This window comes from Neolamprologus multifasciatus, chromosome 15 (genome assembly GCF_963576455.1).
Source record: "Neolamprologus multifasciatus chromosome 15, fNeoMul1.2, whole genome shotgun sequence".
Taxonomy (NCBI): Eukaryota; Metazoa; Chordata; class Actinopteri; order Cichliformes; family Cichlidae; genus Neolamprologus; species Neolamprologus multifasciatus.
The window spans coordinates 11,820,480-11,840,897 of NC_140453.1; the positions used below are offsets into that span (position 1 = coordinate 11,820,480).

The window sequence follows — 20,418 nt, forward strand, 5'->3', positions numbered from 1 at the left end:
CTATGCACTCTACATATAATCTGTGTGTACCTATGAGCAAACTACCTTGCAGTGCTCCCATTTTTCCTGGGTGGTGCTGATGTTTCTGGGACAGTGAGTTTCTTCCAGACCCTTTCTTAGTGCTGGCTGCTGCTGCTTATCACTAAAAGAAACCACCAATCTGGACAGGGCCCTAAAGATGGAAGAGGCCTGCTCAGTGAAATGGGCACTTTCCTATTAAAAGAGAAGAACAGTTGGGAGGCATCTCAGTTTTATTTAGTGTTGGGAGTTTACACAGACAGAAAGTAAACAGGGACAGTGCATCATGCTACAATCTGGTGCACTTCCATGGTGATCAAATCAGAATTGCTTATAGAACATTTGCTATATGCACATAAACAGTGATGGGCTAAGGCTACACAATCGACAAAAGAAAGATGAAAAATATACATTCAGCTATACAAAGATAAGAGAAAATGTGTGAGAGCAGAGTCACTAACATGATGTGATTTTTTAAATTGAAGCTGGAGTAAGCCCAGTTTCAAAATGCCACTGTGAGGGCAATGTTATCCTCTTTGTCACTATGTTTCAAAAAGCTCTGCTTTTTAAAAAAAAAAAATGTCATAAGTAGGATAAAAAGTTGCGCATATTCTCTTTAGTTTCCCTTTATTTTATTCTGTTCCAGTGATTTCACCACAAAATATCATGACAGATGTGCTTAAATTGAACACCATGAGGGCTAGTTTCTTCATGTGTTTAACCACCCCTTATATTTCTTAGTCAGTATGTGCCCCTTTGACCCTTTCTATTTACATATACTGTATCATCACTTCTATTTTTGTGAAAATTTTCCTGGAGATAAAAAAGAAAGAAAGCCATTTACATGTCAAATCTTATATCAGAAATGTGAATGTGTATCTATTTAGTAGCAGCATGTGGCAGAAAACGGCTGCAGGATAATATTCTGAAAGGAGCGCCACTGCTCAGAAAGCCAGCCATTTACTACAATGGAATTGCCATCATTGTCATAAATAAAGGCACCTTTGTAAGGTGTGGCATGATGGTTTCTTCTTCTCCAAAGATAAATGGTGTCTCGCTGCAGAGGTGGACATGGTAACCCAATGCTGCATTTATGTGGATGCACAGCACATGCCGCCTGATGGGGAGAGCACAAAAAAAAAATTGCATTCTGAAAGCAATCACTCATTCGTTGCACTTTCCTAAAACCTGTGGTTATTTGCCTATTTGCTTGTGACCTTCAGTCTGCCCACACCGGGCCTGACGTGTTGCCATTAGTTCAACCACAGAGTGACGTTTCCTTCTTAGATTCAACTATAAAACTATCTAGGATAAAAAAATCAAAAGAAAATCAAACTATTTGTGTAGAATCACCAGCTCTTTTTGTCCTACAACCACATTTCCAAAAAATACGTACTTCTGCATTCTGTTTTTATTTACATTTTGCTGTATTTAACAATTAAAGCTACTGACAGAGAATGTGAATAGCACTGATTAACTACTTACAATGTGATGGTTTGGTGCAAAAACGTGGGTCCTGTAATTCATGTAGTTGTTAACAGAAGCTACAAAATCAAAGAGAAATCCCTTTTTTTGCATTAGAGGAGCTATGTTCCTGTCAAATAATACTGACTAGGTCAGACAGTCAGATGTGCAGTAGCCTAATGTCCTCTCCGCCAAGTACCAAACTGAGTTCACAAGGCCTGGTCAGGCATGAGAGAGTGGAGCTCCACTTTCTTGGCCCCATTAGCTTTACATAATTTAGCCATTACAGCCCTAACTAGATGGATGAGCACTGAGGCGGAGCTGGGCTAGTACTGTGGAAACATTCAAAAGGGAAATAAATGCGAGCGAGACAAAAGAAGATAAGGAGTATGGGAGAGAAGATAGTGAGAAGAAACTAAAACAGAAACTGAGACAAAAGAGACTTAAAAACAAGATTATAATGGAAAAAAACCTCTTTAACATTAACAGATTAGCACAGATCATCATGTGAGTGGTGAGACCATAAAGTTTAACATATGAAAATGGGCATACAAAGAGAACTTTAAAATGATTGCTGCCCAGAAGCAAGATCAGATATTATGTCTTGGAGAGCTAATACTATGAGGTTTATGGGCATGGTTAGTTGAGTGCTATGTGTGTGATTATGGCTCAGTGGTAATTGCACTCCTCCATACCTGCACCTGACCCCAGAAACTAGGCCCTCTGCTTCTAGGCCAAGTCACACCCAATAATAGAGACTAGGACAGATGCTTTTTACTGCTTTTCAGAGCATCTGAGGTAGGCAAGATATCCTCTGCAGGGTACCCTCTGCAGGATACTCTACAGCTATGCAGAACAGATCTTTGCTCAGCTGTATAAATCCCAACAAGTGTGAAACATGAACATTTTCTTTTCTTTGTCAAAAGATCTCACAGGTGCTGTACAAAAAAGGAAAAATTCACCATTATTAGAACAAGTTCCCGCGATGACAATTACATACCGCTTAGGGTAATTTAGGATTATGAGAGTAAATGTGAAGGAGGAGAATTAAAGTGTTAAGAAATGCTAAAACAGCTGATTTTTGGTTTCAATACATAACTTGACAATGAAGTCAGAAGATAAGGTTTAAAGCTGCATACGGATGAGATTAGAATGGATACAATTGTAATGCTTTTACTTAGTATTGTGTGTTGAGTGTAATGTTTTATTAGGAAATCATAGCATCACCAAAATCCTAGGCAAAAGAAACAATGGAGCATAATAAGTACAGTACGATGATACTACAAAGGCATTACGGCAAATTTAATCTAAGACTATCATTTTGATCAAAATACTCTACAGTTCTTAATATAAAACAGTGCTGTCCTACCCCGAGGGCAAGTTTAACACAGCTGCCTTTGTGGAGGTGGTCTTGATGGAGAGAACTGGCAGCTGAGACTGCAGACTTGTCCAGGAGTGTGGCACGGCGATGAGAACTGCAGACCTACGTGCTGCTGACATTTCCTGTTCTGTGAAAGTGGAGTAAAAAAATAAATGCACTGGTGGCACTCTGCAGGGAACAAAATTACAGTGGTTTCACAAAATAAAAATAAAAATAACCCAAAACGTAGATTAAATATGTCTTCGATGCACGGTTTGTACCTGCAAGGAAAGTTAGTGTTTGTGTTTCCATGTATGTGTGTCTGTGTCTGTGCACTGATAAGCCCTTACTCTCCTCAGCTGCATGTCCCCAGAGAAGAAGACAAGAGAAGCTGATGAGGATCTGGGAAGGTTGCAGGCTGTCCACACACAGGTAATAAGTGCCTCTCACCTCTGGACACTGTTGGAAGAAACACAAACACGGAGAAGGATAAGTGGAAGAGAGAAAGAGCAGAAAGCCGTCGGGAGACATGGAAGATAAACTAATAGAACGGTGGCTTAGTGGAGGAGAAGTTGAAGGAAAATTCAGAGAAGAGAAGGGAGCATGGTTGCAGTGGGGGATTCAAATAAACAGAAAAAAAAACAGGTGGGGGCTTCATAGTTGGCACCTAAATGAGAGATAGAGAGACAAAGAATTAAGTAATGTCAGAAAAAGCAGCTGCTGAGAAAGGCAACGCAGGAGACAAAGAGAGGGGAAGACTGACAGAGACCAAAAGGGTCAGAAAGTATGGATTTCAGAATAACAAGTCGAGACAATTCTTAGTGTGCATATTGGAGTGTTGCTGTTGTTTACATGCTTACTTCAGGGCTTGCTACAGCAAGGGATCCGGAGCTAAGTGTCTGTGTGGATGATCCACTGCATTTGACGGCTACTGTTGTTTTGGAGAGGACAGTATTCTGCAGATAAAACCAGCTTAGTTAATCACAATATGTCCGGTACAATTACTAATTGTATGTCAAAGCACAACACACAAGTTTAGTCCCGTAGATAGAGCTTGCACAGTCTGTACCTTAAAATGTGATTTCTGAATATGATGCTGGTAAGTCTGTGGTTTATGAAACACCAAAAGAGTCCTGAAATTAGAATACAAATAACCCCGCTTATTTTATTTTATTTTTTAGCATGAGCGATTATGATATTAATCAGAACCTATTTCTGCATGTATGTATATGTGTCTCACTGAAAGCATTTATCAAAGTCCTCCAGGTCAACCCAGGTCTTCTGTAGGACCGGCTTGTTATTAGCATAGTAGGATTCCTCAGTTACAGGCTTTTTGATTTCAGTTTGGGGCCTATCTGCAAATAAAGTTTAAATTGAACATAAGGTGACACCGTTCCTGAGTAATAATACATTTATATACATGCATTTTCTTGTGTTAGTCATTTGGTATAACGTAGTATGCATGTAGAATATAGACACCTAGCTGAAAGTGGAGCCACTGGGTAAAATTCTTGATATCCTCTTTGTCAAAATTCAGTAACTAAACGCTTTTCCTTTTGTGACTCATAGCAAGTTATCCTAGACTCAAATCATTATCTTAAACACAGCGAGCCGAATTGGCCAAACTCCCACATAATGGCACAGTGTAAGCGCACATGCACATCCTCACTCCCACTCACCGACTCCCACTATCTCAATGCATCTCATAGACATATGCACACATCCCCAAAAAAACACACACATGCACACCCATACACATACAAACAGTCTGCCCCCGAGCTCTACTTAAAGCGAGAGTCTGATCAGAAAGCTGAGGTGGCGAGGGCCACCGTCTCTGCTGTTGAGCAATGGTGGTCCGTTAACTCAAACTGCAGGTGTTACTAAGCAACTAAACGGGGGCAGAGAGGAGGCAGGGAATTGGCCGGTTGTCACAAAGCATAATTTCAGTCCTATCTTTTTCAAAACGTCTCGACCAACCGCTACGAGCACGGAGAGGACGATGGTTGGATTGGAGGCAAGAGATAAAAATATGTCTAATTACATTAATTGGGACTATGATGCATGGATGCCGTTCGAGTCAAACAGTAATGAAGACCTCCATAACATATGTCAACTGCATAAAAAACCCCAGAAAAAGCTGAAAATAAGGGGCATTTGTTATTTGTGGCAGTCTAATATTTGACCTCGGGTAAAGCCATCTTATGTTGGGATTCAAAGACAGCTCGCATTAGGGGCCTGGTGTTGCAAAGGAACAGCTTTTACCATTGGAGATGTCATCACTGTTCTTCTTGTCCTCTGCAGTAACCTAAAGGGACAACGAGAGAGTGAAAAAAGAGAAAGTGAGAGAGGCATGAACTGTGTGTTGCTGACAGAGTAGCACTGGCAGAGATACGCCTCCACCCTCTAGTGATTCCATGCCAGCTGTGGTGTTGGGCCATTCTCACCCAACGCTGAGACACGGTTTAATGTGACAGGGTCTGCCCCTCCCCCTGCTAAAAACACCAACAGGGAATACCAGCTCTAATTTACCCCAACTGTCAGTGACAGATGAGGAGTTATAATGTTGTTTAGTGTGTTGCTTCTCTGAGAGGGGATTTACTAAACAGTTCTGATTTCATGCTCATCTGGCCAGCACAATAAAGAAACATAGCTAATGAGTTATTATCATATGCTTCAAGTAGCATTATGTTTGGTGTGAGCAAGAAGGAAGATGCTGTGGTCTTTAAAAGAGCATTAGAGCTATCAAAGAGAAGTGCAAGAATTAGTACACCAATATCAGCTGGCTCCAACTTTCCTCCAGCCTCCCCACCTCCTTAAAAAAAATTTTTTTTAAATGTATTTCAAACAATGCTCCCCTCCGGGAAAATTCTGCTGAACGTCCAACAGTTTACTCAGCTCCGAAGAAGAATTATATATCTTCGTGTCGTGTAACTTCAAAGCAACCCCTGCCAAGACTCTCTGATGAGTCAGAGTGAGTGTGTGTGTGTCTCTGTATGTGAGTCACCGCATATTTGAATAAGTACCCAGAGACCCAGACAGACGGAAAGAGGCATTGTGATTGGGAGGCACACTTGACCTCCTCTTCATCACTGTATAGCAACACTTTCCTGCTGCAAAAATGTCAGCGTGTATGTCAACGTGTCTTGTGTGCATAAAACTTTAAGCTTTCGCGCTCCAGTCTGCGGTAGGTCCTGTTCACTGACAGCACGGCACTTTGGTGCGCTGCTTGTTTTACCTGTGTAGACTAAGCAGATATTGAGACAGACACAATTTACACACAGGGCTCCTAGGAGTTTAGCTGCTGCTTTTGGCTTTTCAGCAATTTTCCACAAAAAAAAAAAATCACAGTCATGATGGGAGAAAGATGGCATTATCAAAAGCCACCCCACCGTTTTATTTTTGCACAGACAAATTAAAGCATTTCCACATTCTCCCTCTGAGATAAACTGTAATTAGTGATGCAAACTGAAACTATGCAGGTGCTTAGTTGTTTAATGACTACCATACTCATATTAGAAGTTGAAACATAATGTTCTAACCCACACTACAGTTGAGAGAGTGGGGCATTTAGGGTATTACGCACATCATGTGAAGGCACCATCTTCTCTCATAGAAATATAGAGCTGGATCAAAAAAAACAAAAGAAAAAAACCCTCTCATGTCATTTATAGTCTGTCAACACGTGACCCTGCCATGTGCTTGTCAAGAGCAGGAACACACACTTTAGATAAATGTGGCCCATGTGACACACACACACACACGCCTGCACACACACATCAAACGACACATCAAATTAGCATGTCCACACTGCCCTAACCTAACCGCTCTATAACTGGTCACAGTTACACAAGAGGGCGATTAATATGAACTCTATTTTTTCCCCTATGCTAGGAGTGAAGTGTAATAATGAAGCCCCCAGGAGACGCAGACACTGATGGCTCATCATCTAATTGCGCTGCTTTTTTCATCAGCACAGTACATGACCTCTCCCTGCATGAAACCCACGCATTCAGCTCACCACCACCACACACCAGAGATTCTCTCTTCCCCGCTTCCCAGTTTCTTGCCCCGCTTTCATCTATTTCAGTGCAAATGTGACTCTGTTTATATTTTCTTTTTTTTTTTTAGTTCCCCTAAAAAAAATTTAATTGAACAATACAGTTGTCCACCCTTTTTTTTTAGTCTTTGTTATCTTTGTTTCTGCCCTCTTCTCTTTGTCTGCATGTGTCTGCTACAATGAATCTCCACCCCCTGTTATTTCCCTTTCCTAGCTGGTTCTCTCTTTAGTGCAGATGTGCCCCTGGTCAGTAGTGGCCTGGCTGGGAGACAACAGAAGTGACTTTGAGACTGGGGGATGGCAGCCGTGTTGTCACTGACACACAGAACTACTCTGAATAGCCTTTGAGAGAGGAGGGCAGAAGAGAGGGAGTGAGGCAATAGGAAAGCAATGAAATGAAGACATGACAAAGGGCAACAAATTTTTTTGCAGAAATAAAATAATGTCTTCATTCATTCCTTTTTTGGCATTCCAACAGGTCACAGATGCTTAAATTCTATTTGAGGGATAACAGCGGTTCTACAACGATGCTTTGTTTGCAAATATTTGTGAAATCTGAAAATATTTCGCCCTCGTGGACCATAACGCTATATACCTCCATTTTGTCAGTGCAGTTTGGTGAGTTAGTGGTGCATTCAGCCGCGTCAAGCTCAAGGCCTTCTTGACATTCAGTCTCCTCTTCCTCAGTAATGGAGACCAGAGGGGATCTGCGGGAACACTTCCTGGGAGTGTTTTGCTTGGTCTCTCTGACACATAAAGACACGTATTCAAGCACCAAGTTGTGTGCAAATGTAACATATCATAATCATACCATACACAGATCTCATTGCATTCTATAATCTGCCATTTTTCTTTGTTGATCCTAAGTAGATACAATAATATATAGTATTACGGTAGCAAATAGGAGCAAATCTCTCATCTTTACTCCACTGTGGGTTGTAAAACACAAAAGCAAAATTCCCATAGTTCACATTTCTCAATTACTACGAATGCATTCATAACAGAGAGTCGAGATGGTGGTTAAGTAAGATCGTAAAAAAAAAAACAGGTGATAATGGTGTATTATGATAATGGTGATGTACTTTGTTGACCTCCATATGGAAGCTGTTATCATGCTTTCCTTTTTCTATAAAGAGGTCAGGCTCAGGTTACCTATAGACTACTGAAAAACATCAGAAAGGAGAGAAGAAAATGTTATTTATAAATTTATCAGTTTCAGTGTACGCACGGCTCTGGAACTGAGCCCCCGCTGCTCCTGGTACGGTAGGAGAGAAAAGGGCTGGCAACCTCAATGAACTGCTCTGGTTTTGACAAAGGGATCTCTACAAAAAAAAGGGAGAGAAAAAAAAACCTTACATATCATGCCAGCACCGATTTTTCACACTCTGACTCTTTTTACTTCATTTTCTGTTTTTCACTCAGAGATCAGCTGATGTCAGATATGCCTGAGCCAGCAGCTATTTTCAAAACTGAAATAATGTAGCTGCCCTACTCCTATTTTCATTTCAGCATGCGGTGCCGCATGCCCTCTCTAGTGCAGGTTCTAAATCTCCTGCATTAACACTCACTTTTCGTTGGAGTCATATTTATTTATGACATTCACCTACACGCTATCGCATAATTGTGCTTTTCTATTGTTTGATATCCTCCCCTGCATACTCCTCCTGATTCCCCTTCACCGCCTTTATTCCAAACTTAATCTTAACATCTTTCATTTCCTGTTTCAATCTTCTTCTAACTTACTCTTTGGTTCAGCAGTGACCAAGATCTTCTTGGGCGGACGGATGAGTTTCCAACTGGGCACAGGTGGAGGTTTGGGTGGTGACTCTAGCGGGCATGTGCGGGTACGAGTCAACAGGACAGCATGGCTGTGTAGCAAGGAGAGGCCATAACGACGTAGAAATTCAGAGGAATTAGCCTGCATAACCGACACACATACACAGAAATCATGCATGCAGGAGTCAACCATGAATATTTAAAAAATACTCTGGCAGATAATTAGAAACTGTTCTCCAATCAGGTTTAGGGGTGTATATAGTAAACATGTTTTTAATCTTTATCACCCACTGCATTTTAACAATATTGTATGAGTATCTAAGGTGTTAGTTTAAAAACATAGCGACATATTAGCATGGAGGACAGAATCATTCAGGCAATAAGTTCAGACACATCTGCCAAAATACATGAAATACAGTATGTAAGGGCAAAAACAGCAATTGCACAATTCTAATGAGCTTTAAAGTCAATATTTGGTATGATCACTTTTTTAAACATTATAGCCTGAACTCTCTTGGGAAAAATTTCTTTTCAGGAATAGTTCTCCAGGCTTCTTGAAGGATGTTTAAAGGCATGTGTTTTGCTCCTTTTTCTGTCAAGATGATCCCACACTGCTCAATAATGTGGAGATACAGGCTCTGGGGAGGCCATCCCTGACTGAGTTTCATTGTGTGTTTTTCTACCCAGGTATAATTACTGCAGTGGCAGTGTGCTTGTGATTACTGTCCCTGTTGACAATTGGAACCCCTGCCAATGAGCTATATAAGCACCAGTCCATTTACCATCAATTTTGAAAAGATCTCTGACACTACTGGCCCAAACCATGACAGAGAGTCCAGTGTGTCAGTATGTTTTACAGATGACTGTAGACACTCACTCTCATGAACCCCACCATACATACTGATGGCATTTTAAATAAAAATGTAAAATGTGGAAATTTTCCATCAGACCTGTTGCTACTGAATTTCAGTCCAGTTCTTGTGTAATTTGGCATACCTCAGCCTTTTGTGCTGTTTCCCTTTCTAGAGAATGACTTCTTGACAGCCAGCTTTCCACCGAGACCATTTCTGATGAGCTTTCTTTTTTTTTTTTCTTCTTTTTTTTTTTTTTGCCTGTCCCATTTGGTTCTTTAGCCGTCAGAATTGTTGTCTGAAGACCAACAAGGATACCCAATGGATTTATTTTACCAAATGGATCATCATGGCATTGTCTTATTGGTCCATTTGCTCGACCTTTGTTTTTTATTATTATTTTATTTTATTTCAGTTGTTACAGACGGGACAGACATGAGTGAGGGATAGGAAAGGGAGAAAGAAAGAGGAAGGAAAAGAAAAACAGAAGGGGAGAGGGACAGTGAGAAAGGGGAAAAAAAAGAAAGAAAAAAAGCTGATGAGCTATCAACGAACAGTAGATGGCTCAAGTAAAAGGTCTAGTGTGTCTCTCAGGTCCTGTGCCAGATCTTTGCTGGATATTACTTAAGCACAAGACTTTCAGATACTGTTCATTTGCTATAAAGATTTTTCAGGCCTCAGATTTTTTAAGGATAAACTGCTAATTTTGCTGAAATATGTCAAATTATTTTATTTATTTGTTTTATGCCTGTCAAACTCTGTTATCATTCACATTTTTCAAAGATTAAGCTCAGGAAATGGGAACAAATTATGTGTTTTTGTGACAGACTTGTAACAAAGTGCCTAAAGATAATATTTGAAACTGGTTCTTTGCTAAGTTGTGTGGATACAACACTGGTTCATTCTGTGAATTAGGTGATTTTATTAACGCTTGAATGATTCATAGTTACATGTTAAGTGGGTTAACATACAAAAAACCTTTGGAGAGCCTGCAGAACTATTGCTCAGGAGCCTTTGGAAAATTACAGTTAAATAAATATAAAGAAATGAGTCTTGACTCAAGAGACAGTATGGTATATGAAATCATTACTTAAAATTTGTGTATATATATTTTAAACCTGTCACGATGTGCATGTTACAGTTACATCATAATGTGAATTTGTATCCTCGCAAATTTGCACTAAATACCTAACCACAATCTCTAGCAAGTGAAATCGAAATTTCATAGTTCCAAAAGTCTGAAGACTAAAAATTGCACATTATGAGTCAACATTTATACGTGGTCAACATTTTAGGAGGAATATTAAAAAGACATACCATTTGGCGAAACCCAAAGGAAACCGTTATGTAGTTGAAAAGGGTAGCAGGCAGCACAAACCCACTATGTCAGGGTCTGCTGAGAAACACACGCAATGAACAGTAACAGGTACAGTTAAACTGCATTGTCATAAGTGTTTAATATACAACTAATTTTAGAGTCTAATGTGATTGATTCTAAATAGTAACATCTATATAGTGAAAGCGCCACACGACAATTAAATGAAATCCAACAAAAGAGAAAGCATAGCTGACAAAACATACCATACACAAAATAGCTTCCTACAACCTGTTTCACACCCCCTGCCTGGAACGGGGGTCCTACAGGCAGTTTGTGGTACGCTTTGGCTTTGTCCCAGTTTGCTGCTGGTTCGCAGCAGCACCTGCTCGCCAACACCTCTAAGGGGAGGGGGTCAATATGTGTACATGTGTCTTTATGTCTTTCTGTGTCTCAATAGTGGGTAGGTGAGTGTAGGGCTGGTTATCGTCGCTGATTTCTATAATCGAATCGATTCCGATTCACAAGGTCCCGATTCGATTCAATTTTGATTCAGACACTCAGAAATATTATAATACTGATCATTTATCAGTACATATCCATATTTTTATATCTATGTATAAAACAAAGCTGACACTTGTGAGACTTCATCTACAGGTGTGAGCATCACAGCAGATGCCTTTGTGTCAAAGTAACTGAGGATAAAACACAGAAAAGTTTTAAAAAGTTTAAATTTCTTTGGTATTAAACAGTCAAAATTAGGTTTTCTTGTTGGAAAAAGAAAAAAGAAAAAAACACAGGCCGATAGCACTGTACACAACACTAGACTGGTGTTTAATAAGCAAGTGAATAATGAAGAAAACAGAGATTTGAGATAGCAAACTGTTCTTGAAGTACAATGAGAGAGAGAAAGAGCTGTGCAGGAAGTGTGATTTTATCGTGTTGGAAACAAAACAGCAAAAGTAAGAGGGAATTAATGACAATGTTTATCAAATGTGAAGTGTAGCTTTGATCTTCTTTTGCTGCTGGTGAAGTGAATTTTGGTCAGAGAGTGAAGAAACCTGTCGGCATCGGAATCTGTGAGATGTCAGCTTTCACCACCCGATGGCGTGTCTGTTTATGTGCTGTTGGGTGAACGATCCGTGCTTTGTGTTTACATCTTTGTGCCGAATGTGTTTACCTGCTCTCAAATAGTTTTGTGAGCTTTAACCTGAGATTCTGGCGTTTCTGGCAAAATACATTTATATTAAAAATCGATTCAGGATTTAATGAAGCAATATCACGGTATTCAAGCTAAAATCGATTTGAATCGGAAAATTGATTTTTTTAAACCTACTGCTAGGTGAGAGTGAGTGAGCGAACGGCCTGTATGAGTGTGTGTGTGCATAGCTGGAGCTCGCTGAGCCTTTGCCCCTGTGGGACATGGTCAACGCTCCCCACTGGAGGCTTCTCTGTTTGTTGGTTCCACGGTGCATGGCTGGATGTTCTGGTGTGGTTGTTGGCCCACTGCCTGGCTTGGACCTTCTCCTTAGGACCTGGATCTCAACTCGTAAAAGGGTGGCCCGCCTCTAGCAGGGTCAACTTCCCGTTGCCTCTGGTCCTCTGGGACTCTCTCTCACCCTTTGGTCGTGTGGCCTTCCTCCGGGGATGTCGCCGAGAAGTGTGACCTCAAGTCTACGGTACTCTTGGGAGCTGTGGATTGCACGGTTGTCCTGGTTCCATCTCAGTCTGCCTCTGGCTCCTGGGGGCGTTATTGCGGCTTTACACCTTCATTATCAAGTACATTTGAGACAAAGACACAGATACTCCCACCCTCTCTCTCTCACATTCACACTATAAGAAGATTGTTGACCTATATATCTGTGTATTTTCAAATTTTTGTGTTCCACGTGCTGTATGTTTGTTTTTTCTTAGAGGTGCAGCAGTTGGCGATTGTGTATTTCTATTTGCACTCTATCCTTTTATTACATCCACAGGTATAAACAATGAGGCTATATTTAGGTTCTTTAGGGAGTTCTTCCCCCTTTAGTGCATCTTAAAAGTATATCATATAAGAGCACATGGGCCAGGAGACATGGAAAATCAATTTGGCAGACCATGGTGAAGAGTGATGGGAACACCGCCAGGCTAATATAAAGGCTACACATTAAAAATTGAAAAGAGAAGTTGTTCTCACATTGACTACTAATTTCTGCATTTCACTGGAATTTCACAGTAAGCACCAAAACAGCGAAATAGAAGAAACGTGTAGGGTCTTTTAGTGTTTGCACACGTAGAAAAGGACAATGCAGCAGATTTCCCTCAAGCAGAGAATGTTTTGTGAAGTAATACCACCTTCACATGCATGACATCACATTATGTTAATATGCAACACTTGAGTTATTCCAAACAAGTGAGACTGTAGCAAAGCACAGGGAACAGTCTACTGTCAGAAAGAGCAGGTGGGTGAATGTGAGAGCAAAACATAATTATTTAGAACATAATTTATATAGAAGTTGAAAATAGCAAAACATCACACAAGGATTTCTGAATTCAATACTCTAAATATTACATATGCAGGTTTTGATACAAGAGGAAGCTTTTCTTCCACATAATTACCTCATAATTACCTGTTTTGCCCCTTCACCTTTAATATGCAACACCAAGACCTTAGCTAATTTATCCACGCAATTAGCATTTTGAGCAAAGCATTTAAATGAACTGTATAGCCTTAAAAAGCATTGTATTTCTGCTATGGCCTGAAACGACTCCAAGCAACAAATACATTTGTGAGGACGTTTCACTTTTATCTTCCAAAGTTGACCGGGGAAGCTCTCCTGCCCTGCGGGAGCACCAAATAATTTACCCTTCTAAAGCTCCCTCTGCTGGTTTATTTATGGTCCACCATACACACATTAACCCTCTGCACTCCATAATATATGGGCGGCAGACCTCACAAAAGACAGGAAGTTATTCTTGATGTAACATGAAAGAGGCCCCAGGGCTGACAACGGAGTTCAGAAAGTTTGGCATTTTGAAGTACAGCAAAGTAGTGACTTTAGGTCTTAAGCCTGTCCTGTCCTAAAGTAAATCCCTAGACCAAAACTGTGATTGCTACAAGTTGGATTTCTTTAGCTCTATAAGCATTAACTCTATACTTGTGAACTTTTAAGCAGGACCTCTGTATTTAAATTAAGCAGACCTTCCTCTACCTCTCTACCAAGTTTCACGAAATTCAGTTTTGTCCTTTTTATGTCATTGTGGTGAGAAACAGACTGGCTTCTGGCGTGCCTTGGGAAAGGAAATATATATTGCATATTGCTGTTAATTCAGCAAAGGAAATGTAGACATGACATATAAATCCATTAATACAGCACAGTTACAAAGACACAGGACACAGAAATGACTCTAAAACCATCTGCTGATAAATTAATTAACTGAGCAGCAAAGCAATTCTGTGCATACAAATTATGACAGTAATGGCTGACTGCATTGACTTACTCACTCAATTAAACGTGCAAGCAGAGTGTGTAATTGAGACAAAAGTTTGCATAAAGTATGTATAATTGCATAATTATTTGCCTCTTTGTGACTTTGTGTCTTACTTGTTGTGTCTAACTGAGGCACAATATGTACCTTTACATTGCTCTGACTCCAGTAGCTGATTCTTGCTGTTACTTAGGGTGGAATCCTTGACTTGAGCTGCATCTGTGGGCTCAGGCTTCGTCACTGGCAAACTATCATCCAGGTGTTTAAATGTAGGAGTGGAGTGTTGTAAGAAATCCCAAATTTCTCTCAAGTACACTGACCTGAAAGAGAGGTAAAGACAACATTATCAGGCTACAGCAGGTTATATTAGTTTCACTGTAATCACTTGTTAACTATCTGACCCAAATAGAAAACATTTCACAATGTCACCAGTACCCTTGATGATGAGTTTTGACACCAGAGTATATATCAATAAAGATGTTGTTTGACAACCATTATACCATGCTCCCGCATTTTTCCAAGGTTATCCTTTGTAAGGTCTATAGGTATAGATCATTTTCACTAATTTCTGATGCACACCCAGTCATTTTGTTCTGAAAGCAGGCCTGAAATATGTCTGAAACTGCTCAGCTCAGAAAAGTGAAACAAGGCTTAACCCTAGTAGTTGTGAGTTAAACCCTTTTTATTTGTAACTCATGCCAACTTTAAGTGTGTCTGATGTCAAATGAAGTACACTTTTGACTACTGCAATTTCAGTTCCTTGTCCTATACTGTCCCTTTGTTTGCAATACAATAGGCTGTCGTATACACAGTCATGTGAAAAAGCAAGCATGGATCCAAAGGAAATTATTGACTTTTTCACTGATTCGGGGGAGGAGGTGGACGGGTGGGGGGAGGTGGACTTGATACTACAGCCAGTACATGCAAGAAACCCCCTGAACATTTCACAAAGAAATGAATGAGCAAAAATAAAAGTCTGTAGTGTCGTTCAGGTATACCAGCTTCACCAGTCTGCACTTTCAAAGGTTTGGAAACAGGTGATGACTGGACAGAGCATGAAGGAGATGAACATGTGTCACCAACTCATTTCATTTGACTTCTCCGTGCAATCAATTTCTCTATTCTTGCATGAGCTCAATCGGTCATTACATGGACTTTGTACTGTGGAGCTTAAAGGGAAAGCCAAGTCCATTCGAACGATTCTGAAGTTCTCATGCATAACTCAGTATGGTAGTGTCTAGAAAGGTTAAGGCTGCAGTGCATGAATAAAAACAACTTGAGCTAATATTGCTAAGTGGCAGTATTAGCTGCACTAATACACAGTTACCTGTTATTGGTACAGGCATAGGATGTAAATGTGTTATTTATTTTAGCGTTTTTGACCGTCTTTGTGTTTAGCAGTCTAATTGAATATTATAAGCAAAAGAAAAAAGCATCCTAAGGGTACTTTACAGTGTCACATAACATTTAACATAATGATATATTTATTTACTATGTTTATATTGTCAGAACTTCTACCTTGCAGTAACTGAGGTATATCAGATCCTGTGTATTCTGTGTGGGCAAGTGCATAAGTAACTACAACTTCATGTTTCATTAATTAGTCTGAAACACAAACAAATGTCAAGCTCATTTATTGCACGTGCTGATAAGATTCCCCAGGCGACCCACTAACAACAGCTAACCTGCTGAGCTACAGAGAATAACACTCCCTGGCTCCACCAACAAATACCGTTGCCCCATTAAAGCTCTATCACTGATGAGCTGCAGTTCTACACTGAAATTACTCTCCCTCCAGTATACAACATATCTCCTTCCATCTCTGAGGACAGATGCAATTTTCTGTATTATTTTTGCCACAGCCCTTAAACTATATAAAAAAAAATAAAAAAAATATCCGCCCTGTTAACAAAGACACACAGTAAATGGAACATATATTCCATGTACATCCACTGGATACCTTATTAGTACACTTTGCCAGTACTGGATTCCCCGATTGCCTTCAAACATTCCTCTGAGATTTTGGTATTTACATCACAGCATCACACAGTTGCTACAGATGTACTGGCTGCTCATCCATGATCTAAATCTCCAGTTCCACCACACTCCCAAAGGTGCTCTATTGGATCTATTGACATCTGGTGACTGTGGAGGCCATTTGAGTGAAGTGAACTAACTGTCATGTTCACAAAACCAGTTTGAGATGATTTGAGGTTTCAGTCATGGCACATTACATAAAGTCATCGATGTAGTCAGCAGCAATACTCAGGTGGCTGTTGTGTTTGAATGTCTGGGGGACTTAAAGTTTGCCAAGACAATATCCTCCACATTGGATAGTTTCTCTTTTTTTGAACATTTGGAGCACGTGGTTGTGTGGGAAAATTCCAGTAGATCAGCAGTTTTTGAAATGCTTAGACCAGCACATTTGGCACCAACAAATATGCCACATTCAAAGTCATTTAAATAACCTTTCTTCCTCATTCTGATGCTCATTTTGAGCTCAATCAGCTCAATATCGACATCACAAAATGCGCTGAGTGGCTGCCATGTGATTGGCTGACATACCTGTGTTAATGAGCAGTTGAACAGATGTACCGTAGTTTTCGGGTCATAAGCCGCTACTTTTTTCCCCACACTGTGAACACTACTGACGTGCGGCTAATGCATTTTTTTTTCATGCGGCCAAAAACATTTTGCCTGGTAACAGTAGACCAATAAAAATGATAAGTAGTATATATACGGTATATATTTTTACCGGTTGTTAAGAGACGTTGTAATGTTGTTTGTGCACTGTTCCGTAAAAAAACCATAAGCAACGTAATTTGTGTGTTACCGATACGTACGTATACTTAAAGGTAGCTGTGTTACAGGCGCTGTTCGAGGAAAAGAAGCATTTGCAGTATGTATTTTTGCATGTTACCATAACGTTTATGTTACCATGTTTATGTTACCTTACGGATTAAATTAAACGTTAAAAATCCTCACGTGTAATATTTCTGTGTAAATATCTCATATTATGAGTGAAACGCATACGGCTTAAAATCCGGTGCGGCCTGTACAAGTACAAAATTGATTTTCTTTCTAAAATTAGAGCATGCGGCTTTTAATCAGGTGCACTCTGTAGTCCGGGAATTACGGTACTAATGAAGCATCCCGTCAGTGTATAATTTATTGAACAGAAAGTGATATAGAACATACAAAGCACATATCATACAATAGATCAAAAAGTAACGTCAACCATTTAAGTCCTTACTTTATAGGACGAGTTTCTGGAATCCAGCTGGTGAGGGTGTGGATAAAAGTGAACTGGTCCATCCCCCCGCAGACATCTGACAAACTGAGAAACAAACACATAAGAACCTTTTTTTTCTTTAGTTCAAAATATGCAACATACCAGATACAGCACTCAAACTACCATTTTTAGTACTGGCACTGTTCTCAAACAGATCATGTGAGGTGACGGTTTCAATGCGGGAAATAAGTGTTTAATGTGATTGGTGACAGGGTGGTTAAATCATGAGAATGCTGTTAACTGAGAAGAAATATTGAATGTGTCTTTCTGTTTTCAAACATAGTAAAGAACTGTGTGTTCAGATTGTGTCATTAATTTCCGATCATGCTTTTGAATTACAGCTAATAGGACAACAAAGGTCATTGATACCTAGTAGTATTCTAAGAGTCACATTATCCTGACTTGGGCATTTTTATAGTATAGTTTTTTTTTAATACATATCAAGAACACCGAAAATTTAGGTTCAGGCTACATTCAGCATTGTTGAATTTGCATTAGTTGGTAAACCTTGTAACTGCTCAAATAATTCTGAGGAGTGTGTGTGCAAGAATGTCTATATTAGGTATCCTTCTCACACAATTTTCGCTTGAAACAGACAGCTGCCCTTGCTTTAACTGGTCCTTTTGGGATTTTATGACGTCCACATCCAGTCCACGTTCCTACTATGTTTGAGTAAGTGAAATTCATAAAACTTAAATGGTAATGCCACAGTCTTTAATCCTGCCAAAAATCCTGCTCAGCACCAAAGTGAATGAGACCTCATATTCAGCTTTTCACAAAAAAATGATATAAGTTTTTCTGAAAAGCAGTAGCGAACACCTGAGCAGGTAAATTAGACATTTATTATGTTAAAACCTATGTCTTATAAATTATTATTATTATTATTGTGAGGAAGATTCTTTATTTTCTGCCCTAGCGGAAACATCTATGTCTCAACCTTCAAGCGACAACAGAACAGCCCCATCAGAGGCATGAACATTGTCTATCTGCCACCAAATTACACTGTCAAATTACACCCATGGCAAATACACAGGATAAGTCCTGGGAAGGTACAGCCAAGTCAGCAAATGGCACTCCGCGGGGGTTCTTGTGCATGTGTGTAAGCTTCAAATTTTTTCAGCAAATGTGGGCAACACACATATGTTTGCCAGCTTACGGATTAACGTCCTGAAACTAAGTTTCACAGTGAAAATTGGAAACATGAAAACATCTACAATGCACTTAGATGGGGAGGAAATAACAAAAAACAAAGTGAGCAGATTTAATGACTTGCTCCATTTTTCACGCATATATAGTTTATCCCCATATATATTTATTGAAATAAATTAAAATTTTACACTGTACAGTAACCCTGCTGAAATTAGGTTTAGTGTACAGTCTTGGGGTGCATACTGTGTGATGTATTTTTACTGTGGCCTTATTCGCTGCTACTTACAAAAAACTCGAGGTCTATTCTAAAGCAGCATTACATTAGGATTATAAATTATTTCCCCAGCTCCTTGGGGTAGTACTACTTATAAAGTTTCTGTCTGAACATATGTTAACTCACTTTGTGTTTGCCACTTTAATTAGAGCTTTAGCCAGCAGCATTGGCCATAACTCTGACTGACAGGTAGAGGCAGGGAGAAGCAGGTTATTGTCCTCATCAAATGGCATAAAATCATCCACTAATATCTTCCTCCAACAACCCTGAAAAAAAGAAAGGAAGGAAAGAAAAGACAGTGAAAAATAAAACGACATAAAAAAAAGAGTGCTCCTCAAATAAGAGGGCTAAACCATTGATTTGTGTTGTTTAGATGATTATCTGGAAGATTATTTTGTTATTTTATACAATAAACAACTTTTTTGGAGTTCCAACTTTTTTGGAACTGGGGTTGCATCTTCAGGATAGAACAGCCTTTTGGTATTGCTGTCCCACATTTCTCCTTAGCATTTGCCATGATTATGCTTGTGTCTTAAGCCATTATCTGTGTTGTGGTCTATCTGGAGGCCATCTGAGGGAGTTTCACGCTGCTTTTAAGGAAACGCAGCAAAGCAGGTAATAATCACATCCGCAGTTCTCCTTATCTATCAGAACAGTGTACCCAAGTAATGCAAACCCACACAGAGGTCGAACGAATATACCATTTCTCACTTGCTCTACCCTTTTCTTGTCAAACCACTGCCCAGATAAGGACCGGTGGATGAAAATACAGTGCAATTGGGGAAATTATAGGACAGATCAAGAAAAGCAGGAATGGGAACGCAGTGTTGACAGGATCCATACGGAAAAATATAGGCATGGAACCACAAAGAATCACGTGACTGAGAGAAAAGGAGCAGCCTTTAAGGAAAAACAGAGAAAGAAATGGGAAGAGGGTGATGGGGGCTGGGTGCTTAATGCCATCTCAACAACCATCTGCTAGCGTGCTAAGGTTGGCACGGGGACGGCTGCCTACAACCATGTCAGTCTTGTTTGTCAAGGCAAGAGTCACAGTGTCACAGTCACAGAACAATATCACTCTGTCTTTTTCACTCTCTTGTTGACCCAAATTGTCTCTCCCTCTGAAAAGACACAAAGATGCAAAGTCTGCCATACAGAGATTCTATGGCAAGCCCTCAGACTGTGTTCCAGTGTGATGATGTTTTTAAACCTGTGAAGTCTTTACACTTACACATAATCAAACTGAACGACGCTATCATGCAAAAAATCCTCATAGGCTGTGCCTGCTCTCAGGGTTTTACGAAGTGTAGTTATCAAACTTGAGCTTTGCTCTGTGAGAAGCAGCTGACTCCTGTTAAGCCTTATCTATTCATCAGGCAATGTATGAAGCCCAG

At 39.9% G+C, this 20,418-nt stretch overlaps 1 protein-coding gene across 1 annotated transcript in view; it reads right to left on the minus strand.

The window, feature by feature from the left end:
- The window catches only part of adgb (androglobin), a 39,806-nt gene that overhangs the window by 16,675 nt on the left and 2,713 nt on the right, over positions 1-20,418 (minus strand). Inside the window, exons 6-20 of the mRNA XM_085133298.1 lie at positions 19,151-19,290; positions 17,563-17,646; positions 14,457-14,629; positions 12,461-12,582; positions 8,643-8,817; positions 8,128-8,221; positions 7,495-7,645; positions 5,105-5,147; positions 4,083-4,197; positions 3,912-3,975; positions 3,703-3,798; positions 3,193-3,301; positions 2,852-2,990; positions 1,021-1,135; positions 46-213 (exon numbers count right to left, since the gene is read on the minus strand). Of these exons, the coding sequence (XP_084989424.1) occupies positions 46-213; positions 1,021-1,135; positions 2,852-2,990; positions 3,193-3,301; positions 3,703-3,798; positions 3,912-3,975; positions 4,083-4,197; positions 5,105-5,147; positions 7,495-7,645; positions 8,128-8,221; positions 8,643-8,817; positions 12,461-12,582; positions 14,457-14,629; positions 17,563-17,646; positions 19,151-19,290 (1,788 nt within the window). The remainder of the gene's footprint in view (positions 1-45; positions 214-1,020; positions 1,136-2,851; positions 2,991-3,192; positions 3,302-3,702; positions 3,799-3,911; positions 3,976-4,082; positions 4,198-5,104; positions 5,148-7,494; positions 7,646-8,127; positions 8,222-8,642; positions 8,818-12,460; positions 12,583-14,456; positions 14,630-17,562; positions 17,647-19,150; positions 19,291-20,418) is intronic.